At 32.2% G+C, this 12,383-nt stretch overlaps 1 protein-coding gene across 1 annotated transcript in view; it reads right to left on the bottom strand.

The window, feature by feature from the left end:
- Positions 1-483: 483 nt before the first annotated feature.
- Positions 484-12,383, bottom strand: part of LOC124373649 (tetratricopeptide repeat protein 14 homolog) — a gene marked incomplete at its 3' end in the record, with an annotated part of 30,781 nt that continues 18,881 nt past the window's right edge. The window contains 6 exon segments of the mRNA XM_046832001.1: positions 484-622; positions 1,652-1,776; positions 2,705-2,785; positions 5,553-5,703; positions 6,103-6,176; positions 7,115-7,283. Coding sequence (XP_046687957.1) covers positions 484-622; positions 1,652-1,776; positions 2,705-2,785; positions 5,553-5,703; positions 6,103-6,176; positions 7,115-7,283 — 739 coding nt within the window.

Below are 12,383 nucleotides of genomic sequence, written 5' to 3'. Positions count from 1 at the left end.
TTGAACAGGTAATGATGTGTCACAACTGATTCCTTAGTGTGAAAGTTAACCACAAACTAACTAGTAGAGCTACAATAACAAAAGTTACATTAAAATTTTGCTTGTTTATTTCTGCATTTAGACATATGAAGCAAATAACAAGCAATAACTTCCAGTTTTTAAGTCGATAACAATGAAAAAGGATACCAATGATTGTTTTTTTGCTGTAAATGTTATTGTAGACACTGCTGAATTTGATATTCAGACAGTTATTTTTTTCCGTTTTCTATTCACTGGACATTACAATAATTGTGTTCATATTATTTTTCCCAATAATAATTAATAACAGTTTATGGAGATAAAGGGAGAAGTTAATTTTCAACTCGTACAAAGCCATGCACTACAGAAAATTAGAAGACTGTGTTATTACAAAATAACATCTGACTTAATAAGGTGATACACGAACATATAATCACAGCCCACCACACATTGCCCCTTACCCACCTGTTCTGGGCAGTGCCTATCTGCATTTTGAACTTGGACGAAGAGGGGGGAGGAGGAGCCGATGGTAATGGTACGTTCTTTGCATCCTGTGACCTCGATGGTGGTGGTGAATCTTCAAACATGTCCATCTTCTTTTTATCTGTAATTAGTCCAGATTTATATTATTATTTATTAGAGTTTAGAAATCAATCAAATGTAATTTTGATAACTGTAAATAATCCAATGTGGGTATTACAGTATACCCACTATAATAAATGCTGCCGATGTGCGGGAGAGAAAGTGATCTAGCTTGTCCGTGTGGCATTCATTCCTAGCAAAGCTTATAGTCATCAAATGTTTTATCATGTATTGACAGGCCGGATATCGCAGGTTATACTGTATTCATTTAAAGACTACTCGACCCAGAAACATTAAGTTGTTAAGCACCTTTACTATTAACAGACCAACTCTGATATTACATCACAGGTGTGCAATAAAATAAGTCAGCAAGTTAAAATATTTTCTAATAATAGGCTGGATCTCTTCGCACTTCAACCGTATCTTTTTGTACGTGAGGCATCTGAAAATAGGAAAACAAGTACTGGGAGGAACCTGTGCATCAACTGCATCATGGAGAGCTTAAACCTTCATATAGCAAGAGTGTACATTTTTGATGACGAGCAACCATTTTTATGGAAAAATGTAACAACTGATTTCTAAAATGAATACGCTACTTCAATATAGGAATAAGCATGTTTTGTAAATAAAAGAGCACATATAAAGAATGTAAAGAGCCAATATTTCTGTCGTTTAAGATTTTTGTTTCAATATTTTAGAAAAAATTAATAATGAAAAATCACTTTACATGTGGCCTTAATAACAGCTTTTTTCTTTATAATACTTTCCAAGTAAAAATATCACAATTTAATTCCAAAAATGTATACCATTACTAAATTTGTAATGGTGCAGCAGCCAAAAACTGGGTTTGGGATTACAAAAGAAAAAATTCCCTGTCTTGGCTTTGAGGTAATTACCTTACATGTTTTTCACGTTATTTCATTGGTATATGTTATAATATTAGATTTTTGTACCAACTACATTATGAATATAAATTTAATAAATACTATTTTAGACTAAAATACACATCTTAACCATTTTTATTAATTAAACAAGTGTAACACAAACTAACCAATTTTTCTTTGCCGGGCTTCCTCCTTCTCTTCATCATGAAGGTAAAGTATCTTAGGAGAACTGGCTTTAGCTTTGGCTTGAGATACAGCGACAAGTTGTTCGACACTGCTAGCTTTCTCTTTCCTGGTCAACAAAAATTGTTTACATATTGATGAAAACACCTATAACATTATTACTTTTAGATAACTATATTAAAGGATATGGAATTAAAAGCAGTATGAAGTAATACATTAAAGAACTAATAAAAAATTGTTTTAAACTTACCTATTTTTTTCTATGCTTTTTTATTCTAATTTTGAGATATTTTCATTAAAGTTAATGAAAATAAACACAGTTTTGACTCATATGTTTTACATTACACTACTGGTTGCTCATATTAAAAGCAACAAACCGACTACTGACTGCTCAATCATGTGTACTGGTTTCTAAATGCAAACAGGAATTCAGAAAAAAACACGGAGATGATATATAACATATAAAGAATACTGTCAATATTGATGGTTTATATTGTAAAAATCTTTATACTGCAAAATATTTAATACCTACTGCCAAATATGCTTGTACACAAATTACATATTAACATTTTTTATAAATGGATAATATTATTAAAACGTTACTGTAATAATTTACTATTATTATTTTAAATTACATTAAGTTTGATTTTCTATAATTGTTAATAACAGATGATTCGTGTACTTAAAATCAATCAGGTGCGATAAATACATGAGGACTTTACGGCCGGCCGACAGATAGTGTGATGTAGTGACTGATGGTCGGGGTGGGAGGAGTTAGCACTCCAGCCTGTATTACAGTCTCACCTTAGTTTATCACAACTGTTTCCTGTAGCCAGAAGAAAATCTATTTATAGTCTGATCGTTATACATCTATTTGGCACTCAGTGAATGAAAATGTACGATTCCAGATCCCTATTTAATAAAAAGCTACATATACAAAGAATCAACCATCAACAAAAACTATAATAACTTTAATATACACATATAATAGTATTGTATTACTTACAGACTTTATATATAATTTGATTGTCACTTACTTTTTGGATGAATTTCCTTTTTCAACTTTCACATAGTAACTGAGTTTACTCTGCAGATCTTCTAAATCTGGTAAACTTAACCTGTAAAAGAAAAAATGTGTTAAATGTTTGAAGAAGTCTATTGTAACATGATTGAAAAACACACTATATAATATTATATAATAAAAAATAAAGAATTTTGAATCTTAAATAAAAAACTTTTCCAACTTTGATGCACCCAGTTAGCTGGAAATATTCCCATGCTTCATTACATTGGCACTTCAGATGGCCAACATGATTTTATTTTTTGAACCTTAGTACTTACAATAAATCATAATTAATTATACATCCATTGCACACACTTGCACGCACGCGCGCGCACACACACACTGTACATTAGTGTAGGTATCTACCATATTTATTTCATAGTATTTTTAGTTATATTTTAGAAAAAAGAAATAAAGGATTATTAATCAAGTTGCCTCTATATTCTTTTGAGGATTTTTTAAATATAAAAACCAATTTAGGGAAGAATTAAGATAATTATTTAAGGTGTACGTTATTATAGTACATTTAAATTAACTAATGTAACATTTTTTTTTATTTTAAATTAATATCAGCATTTAATTGTGTTTAAGTGGCACTATTTTTGTACCCTTATAGAATAAAGTGGATAGACTACTGACAGTTTAAGCATATGTTACACTTTTTCAGAATTATATTGTTTTTTTATATATTATGTTTTTCATTATACATTTTCTTCTGTTTTCTACTTGGAGACGTTTAAAGAGAAATATAGTACAACAGTACTTCAGTAGTAATGTTGCCTTTTTTCTACAAGCACACACATACACATACAGGGGTGCTGAAAAGTCCCGGGACGGTCTAATAACTTTTGAACTAATTACAATATAAGAACCAAAATTTACATCAAGCTTTTGCTCATATAAAACTATTATTTTATGTATTTCACCATGATATCCTGCTTATGGGGGACGTCCCGCTAGGGGTTGGTGAAAATTCTTAAATAGAAGCATAGGTCGAGTCGTACATCAAATTAAAGCTCTTTTTAATTGAAACATTTTAGCGAAAATTTGACGTAAAATAGTTGACGCATTACAAAATGGCGGACACTCAAAGATTATAAAATGCAGAATTTTTCAAATGCAAACATTCTGGTTGTTAGAGAAAACTGAGACACTTAATCGTTTATTTTACTTCTTTTACTTCAAATCACTTACCAAAACAGTTATAACAAATGTTCAAAGTGTTTGCCTTCAGTTTGCTGACAATATCCCAATCGATTGTAGAACGCTGATATCGCATTGTTTATCTGGAAATTCCTTATCAGCAGGTAAGGTTTTTACCTTCCTTATCTGGAAGGTAATCAGCTGGAGCAAACAAGACCAAAAATACAACAATGAAATTGCCAGCTGACAGATACAGTTGTTTTATCAAATCAGTCACTTAGAAATCTTCAAGCCCTAATTTTGCAAGTAGTTTCAGTAGTGCTAGTTTATTTTGCTATGGCGCTTTCCGAGAGAGAAAGAATAACTTTATTAATGATGCGCGGGTTTGGTGACCGTATTAGATCATGTGATGAGGTAAGGCATCTGTTTAATGATACTTTTCCCAGATAAGGAAGGTAATAACCTTACCTGCTGATAAGGAATTTCCAGATAAATAATGCGATATCAGCGTTCTACAATCGATTGGGATATTGTCAGCAAACTGAAGGCAAACACTTTGAACATTTGTTATAACTGTTTTGGTAAGTGATTCGAAGTAAAAGAAGTAAAATAAACGATTAAGTGTCTCAGTTTTCTCTAACAACCAGAATGTTTGCATTTGAAAAATTTTGTATTTTATAATCTTTGAGTGTCCGCCATTTTGTAATGCGTCAACTGTTTTACGTCAGATTTTCGCTAAAATGTTTCAATTAAAAAGAGCTTTAATTTGATGTACGACTCGACCTATGCTTCTATTTAAGAATTTTCACCAACCCCTAGCGGGACGTCCCCCATAAGCAGGATATTATGGTGAAATACATAAAATAATAGTTTTATATAAGCAAAAGCTTGATGTAAATTTTGGTTCTTATATTGTAATTAGTTCAAAAGTTATTAGACCGTCCCGGGACTTTTCAGCACCCCTGTATACGTGTATATATACATGTGAGTGTGTGTATGTAAATAATTTTGTAACATATTTAAATATGGTGGTCTAGATATGTGTTCAGACGATCTAAATTAATTATCAAATGTAATCCATAAGGAAATTTTGATTTTTGTTACAATTTGATATACTTCTTCAGGATATCTTAATTTATTCTTGGATTGAAGGTTATTTTTGACGATGGAAGGATTGTGACCATCGTTCAGTGAAACAAGAAATCAGTGACACTACGTTTCATTGGCAAATGTCCGGAAAAATTCTGTTTCCTTCACATCTTAATTGAGATATACAGTATTTAAACTATAACCCTACTTATTGTTTTTCACTTCATATAGATTTTTAAAAGCTTTGTTATGTATTTTTCCAAATGAATGACTGTTTTTTTGTCATTATGCTTGAAGTCATAAAGGTGACCCGTTATTCTTATTCTAACATTGTTAGTTGTAGAACCAATGAAATCTATAAATACAGTATACCTTTATATATGTCCCAACAGTACCACCTAAGCCTCCTTATTATTTTTTGAATACAAATATATCAACCAATATCCAAAGGGGATTATTATAAAGATTAAAACTCATGGTTTTTGGGATACAAGAATCTCAAACCCCAATCCTAAAATGAGGGATGGGGATGATAAGTTAACCCCATTGAGGGTTTATATACAGAGATTTACAGTTTATTAAAACCTCACCTGAGATCGGGTTTTTCTCCATACAAGAATTCATCTTCTTCGTCAACATTACTTCTACGTCTCTGTTTACGCAACACTTCTCGTATTTTCTTCTCTTCTAGCTCCTTCATGATTTTCTTCTTCTTGCGTTCATCACGCTTCTTCTTCTTGCCTGCAATATTTAAGTAACATTGAAAAAAAAGAATAATTTTAAAGGATTTTCTTGATCCCATAGTATAAAGAAGTTTTAAAACATGAACAGTAACATTTTTTAAATATGACTAAACCATTATCGAGAAAAATTTGTTAATTGCTCCATTTCTGCATTTATTTCTTCTTTCCACAACCTTTGTCATAATGGTAAATTCTCTTTAACCACATATGTCTTTCTCTTGGCCGCTTTTACTATCACAGTTGTGGTTAATGTTTTTAAAGTACAATATTTCCCAAACTGGTTTCATTTTCTGTAAATCAAAACAAAAAAGTTATTTAAAAATAACACTGAAAACTGTCATTCTTTAATGAATCGCAAACTACATAGCCTTAAAAGAAAACATTCATATCCACTTACTCTTACTACGAGCTTTCTTCTCCTTCTTGCGCTTCTTTTTAGCTTTCTCTTCCATTGCTTTACGTTCTTTCTTCCTAAAAACATAAAGGATAAAATAAATATTTGGTTTCCAATTTAAAAGTAAGATGATTTAGCAGTCAATGAAACAATTTGATTTCAATGTTCAGAACACTATATATAAAAAAAACTTAATTTATTCAAAGAAAGGCATAACATGCAATGCCTGTAAACCTTGTTTACGAAATAAGGAAAGGGAAACAGGGAATGTGGTGGTGGTTCATGTCATGACAGATCAACTGTCACAAAAGTGGAAAAAATTATCACTCAATATATTGAACACATCTTAACCTTTTAACTGCCGCGTTCCTGGATTCGCCCGATCACCGGGTTTAGTTACGTACTAAGACCCCCTGCACAGAGTATTTTTCCATGTTTTGGAGTTTTTTACATAACACATTAAACACGTTATTTAAAGATTAATAAATTGAGTAAACAATTAACAATGTTTGCAAATTTATAATGTCAATTTGTCAAATAATTACAATATATAACAACTATCACACAAACTATGTACGAATAAACACATCGGAAAACACCTTGTAAAATATCAACGTAACAATTTCTGAACTCTTGTACGATACAAAGCATGTGGTGTCCAAGTAGTTTGAGTAATGTCCACAAGATTGCACCACAAATTGGACAGCTATCTTCTAGACATTTCTAAAATGATAGAATACCAAGTAATGCAAATTAAAACAACTGATACAATACCAAGTAATGCAAATTAAAACAGCTGATACAACAAAAATAAAACAGCTGATAATATGGAAATGAGTATACTCGGGCGTGGTGTTTATTTAAAAAATAGTTGTACAGTACATTTCTGGCATGGCGGTTTAAAAGGCGAAGAAATAGTATCAAGCTGATCTCAAATTTCTTGTTATTCACATTTGCTGCAAAAGTTCTGAAAACATTCTATCTCTGAGAAGGAACATTATAAAATACTAATTACCATTTGGCAGTTTCATCTAGGAACTTGCGGACTTTCTCCTCATAGTCGGAGTCCCCCTTGGTTTGCTCCAGGAACTTGCACACTCTCTGCTCATACTCAGACTCCTTGTCGGACTTGGCCGATGCAGGATACGCAGAAGCCACAGATGTTGTTTGTTCAGCTGCAACAGCTGCCATACCAAACATCATTGGAGAATTGCAACTAATACACTATATAACCTTTTGATAAATATTTTTAGTTACACAAAGTTGAGATTACACATATGCTTCAACTAACTGTACTAGATTCCAATAAGGACTTAAACTGCTTAATGATACTGAATAAAACTAAAATAATAATCAAACCACCTGTAACCCTAGTCTAAAACTAAATATTGTGCATTATGTGCCAAATCTGTCGTGACAGAACTGTTTACAGCATCAGACATGACAGTGAAGAATTACTATGTGACTTATTGGTTTTCTGCCTCACCAAATGAGTCTTTTTATGCATGTGAATATCGGATCTGCATTTTGACTGGACTAGATTTGTACTTGATTCCATTTTTAAATAAATACTTACTAATGTTTTAAAAAATGGTATCAACTATAGTCAATTTAAATTAAGGTCCGAATTTGTGAATTGCCTGTTAAGTATATTTTAAGGTTTCAACTTTACCAATCATTTTCCACTTTGATTTATTAAAAATGCAAGTCAATAAAGCTTGAATGAAGGATCTTAGAGCAATGGAAAAAAATTTACAATCATTGGTAAATAAATATCAATTTTCCAATATTTATTTCTTTATAGCAAGACCTTATGGAATCAATGATTCCATCATCAGGCACTTCACAAATGAATAACAATTTTAGGAGTCAGATTTAGGAGCTGACTTTTGTTATACTTGGTCCACCAGAGAGCAGACGGAACCTAAAACTGATCCATCAATGTAAATACTATTTTATAACAATTCAATCATAAGTGTGAAAGAGTGGTGATATTATGGTACTGTTGACACCACTCAAAGATCGAATAATTTCTGTAATTAGAATCAGACAATCTTTAATTACCAATGTATGTCGGATAGGCTTGCTAATTTACACTAAATGTAATTACAAAGTAGCTGTAATCACAGTCAGTTTGCTTGCCAAGCTAAACACTACGCAAAAAGTAAGAACTACCTGAAGAACAGGTGGACAAGGACGGAGGATTTGGAATTGGAGGTGGTAATGACATGTGGTTTCCAGTAGGTTCCAGGGCTGAGGAATCTCCTTTATGATGGAATCCTGGAAGTACAACTTCCAGAAGATGCTGAAGTTGTACAGAATGGTGACGATCTTGCACTAGTGGTGGTAGTTAATACAGAAATAGTTAATTACATTATTTATTATACCACAGTTAATTATTGTTGATTTAATTATGAATAGAAATACTGAATCCAACTTATGTAATACAAGATTAAAATAGTAAAATGTGGGAGGAAAGAGAACTCATCATAATGTATTGTTTTAATAACACCTATGGTAGTAGTTTGTGTATTTTTTTATAACTTAGTGTGCAATGATTTATATTTCATTTTATACTTCAAAATATTTATATACACATCCTACAAACAAATTTCAGTTGTATATTTTAATAGATTAAACATTCATCAGTTGATATAACAGGGAGGTTACTGAAATAAAAAAGAACTAAATCAAGCATTGTTCAAGGTACTTTCAGTTTTCAATAAAAATTCCAAATATAAAGACTAAAAAATTTTACTAACTCCAGAACACATAATCCAGCACAACGGTAATAGTACAAGCAGAATGATTTTACTAATAACATCATGTAGCTGAAATGTATGTGATAGGTTTAAAAAAATGCTAACAAACAGGCTCACACAATTTAAAATTTAATACCACAATTCAGGCAGGAAACAATTTATACATATTAATGTTTAACGGCAGAACAGAAAAATCATTAATGTTGTAAATATTACAAGATTATTAAGGTATTAAAATGCGGAGACAAAAAAGTCAGGAGATAACATATGAATTACGACTCATAAATGGTATTGAACACGAACAATACGTAGTTATTAATATTCCATTTTTACATAAGAATGAGACTTGTACGATTAGCAGAAATGTTTATAGAGATTTCTTTATATTATTTTTAAAGAATTATGAACTTAAATTTATACTGTTTTACACATATTATAAAAGAACTAAAAATGGGAAATAATTTAGAAAACCACCAAATATATTTTGAATGAAGTTTGAGGAATGAGATTGTTCCATTAACCCTTCAACGCGTTTTGCCGTACTAGGTACGTCATGACACTTTCACTTGAGATCGCGTTTTGCCGTACTGAGTACGTCATGGAGTAGTCGGTTATTTTTGTAGCTGTAACAGGCAACTATCGAATGTTTTATATGAAAAATGTATACCAATCGAAAGGAGAAGATTCAAACTTTCGATTAATTGAGTCGATATCTCGAAAAAATCGATCTTTAGAAAAAATATCTGAGAAATCAGCTGCATTCAAGACGACGTCATTGCCGTGCAGACGATCGTTTGTCGGCTTACGTTTGTTGTTGTTTACAGTCATTGTTAGTGTGATGGTTATGTTCTACTGACATATTTTTTGTGTGTTTTATGTTCCTTTGTTTAGTTATTATTATTAGTTATGCTTATTATTAGTTTTACAAGCTAACTATATTGTTTTGAAGAAGGAAATCCCGTTTTGACAGGAACAATTTGTTGTGTTTTATAAACATGAGTTGGGAATGGTTTGTAGGTTAGCTAGCTTTTAGGGAATTTATTTTAAAACTGTTATCGTTTTTGTAAAATGTTTTAAAATCAATTGAAAATGAGTAATCTTGAAGGACACCTAGTGGAAAGAGACAGTGAAATTGACAGACTTTTTGAACCTTGAATCAGATGAAGATTTCGACGACGATGGATATGACAATGACTTTGCTCAAGCTGAGTTTGAAGTATTAGACTTTGGACAAAATAGTGATGATGATATTGAAAATAGGCTAGGTGAAAACATTGTAGTACAAAATGAGTTCAATGTTGTTGAAAGAGGAGGAGGTGATGCAGAACTAAATGTAGGCCTAGGCCTACCTGGTTTTTTCTTCTGGTTCTGAAATGGTTTGGGAACACTTGTTCAACTATAATCCTGTAAGGGAGGAGTTTGTTGTGGATTCTGGTCCAAAAATCAACCCAGTAAGTATTTTGGACACTTTTCTTTTCTTTTTCGATGACAAATTAGTTGACAATATTGTATTGGAGACAAACAAATATGCTGATGCTGAAATGGCCAAAACAAGGCATGATTTTTTAGGCAACATTCTAGGTTATGGAAATGGACCCCTTGCACAAAAAATGAAATTTATGTTTTCCTTGCTCTCTACATGAATATGAGTCTTGTAGTGAAACCTTCAATTAGGTCATACTACTCTAAGAACCCGATATTGGACTCTAATTTATTTTCATCTGTCATGTCTTGTGACCGCTTTGAGCTTTTGTCTAAGTTTTTGCATTTTAGTGATTCAGGTAATAAGGGAATTAGTAAAATTTCCCCAAAAATTTCACATCTGAACAAACAATTTCAAGAGGCCTACACACCATCACAAAACATATCAATAGATGAATCCCTACTTTTATGGAAAGGACGCTTATCGTTCAAGCAGTACATCCCGCTAAAAGCGGCCAAGTTTGGGGTTAAAACCTATGAGTTGTGTGAATCTAAAACAGGCTATACATGGAATCTTATGCTATATACTGGCTCAGGTATGGTTTTGGAGTCTCCTATTGTCCCCAATAATTGTAAAAAAACCATAGCTATTGTTCTATGCCTAGCTGAAAAATTACTGGACAAAGGCTACACATTATGGATGGATAACTTTTACAATGACCCAGAACTAGCAAAATTTTTGAAAGAAAGAAAAACAGACTGTGTTGGAACATTGCGACTGAACAGAAAAACAGTTCCAACTGAAATAAAAAAGCAGAAACTTTCTAAGGGAGAGTTGTGTGTAATGCACTCAGACCATGTTACCATTACAAAGTGGTGTGACAAGCGGGTTGTAAGTATGATCTCAACCTACCACAAATTAGAGATGGTACCATGCAAAACCAAACAAAATGAAAAAATACTAAAACCACTTTGTGTAGTTGAGTATAATAACAACATGGGTGGGGTAGACATGAGAGATCAACTTCTGCAAAGCTATCTGATGGAACGAAAAAGGGGTACAAAGTGGTATATAAAGGTTTTCAAGCGATTATTGAATGTCACTGTTTTGAATTGCTATGTAATCTGGAAAGTAACAAATCCCAATTCAGAGCACTTAAACTTTAGATTGACATTAGTAAAAGAACTGCTAGAGAAGTTTCAAGTTGGTGTACCAAGAAAAACTTCTGGAAGACCTTCAACTGAACCACCACTAAGGCGCCTTACTGAACGTCACTTCATCGACAGAATACCTGCTATTGGAAGAAAAGCAAAACCCCAAAAAAGATGTGTTGTGTGTTACAAGCATGGACAGAGGAAAGACACTGTGTTTTGGTGCCCTGATTGTGAAGCAGGACTTTGTGTTGGAGAATGTTTTAAAAACTACCACACAAAATCAGACTTCTAATGTAAGTTATTCAGTTTGAATCATTGTAAACTTAATAAACTAATCTAAATTAGGTTAATTTTGTTTAAATTGGCTAATTTTAAACACTAAAAACATAGAAGTATAATAAAATAATTATAAACTTGGGTAATTTACTTATATTATTTATAAAACACAAAATCTCTAAAAATCCACCAGAAAAATCAACGCAGGAGGGGGTATGACCATGAAAAAAAAAATAACGCGTTGAAGGGTTAATTGTGTTAAAACAAGTATTTTTTTCTTTCTACTTTCTACTCTACTGTTTCTGTGAGTGAAATAAAAAGTTTCTATTAGCTAGAATAGAATTATTTGACACGGCTAATTTGTCAAAATTACTTAGGAAAGAAAGAAAGAAATAAATCTTTATTCCTTGGAGAGTACAACAGAAAACCAATAAAATGCTGTAAATCTCTTGTAAGTGGAAGCAAGCAACGTGGTAATAGACCAAGTATCTCCATTGATGTTAATATATTACCTATGTGAAAGCTGTACAACTTTCTCTCGGCAGTAGCAAGTGCTCTTACTGCTTTTTTCCTGAGCCACCAGTATGCGCAGAAGACTTCTTGTGGAACCACCCCAGATGAGAAGACCATAGCGCAGGTTAGATTCAAATAAGGCATAGTGAGCTGTTT

Source organism: Homalodisca vitripennis, unplaced genomic scaffold (genome assembly GCF_021130785.1).
Source record: "Homalodisca vitripennis isolate AUS2020 unplaced genomic scaffold, UT_GWSS_2.1 ScUCBcl_6084;HRSCAF=13131, whole genome shotgun sequence".
Lineage (NCBI taxonomy): Eukaryota > Metazoa > Arthropoda > Insecta > Hemiptera > Cicadellidae > Homalodisca > Homalodisca vitripennis.
This window is presented reverse-complemented; position numbering and strand designations above follow the sequence as displayed.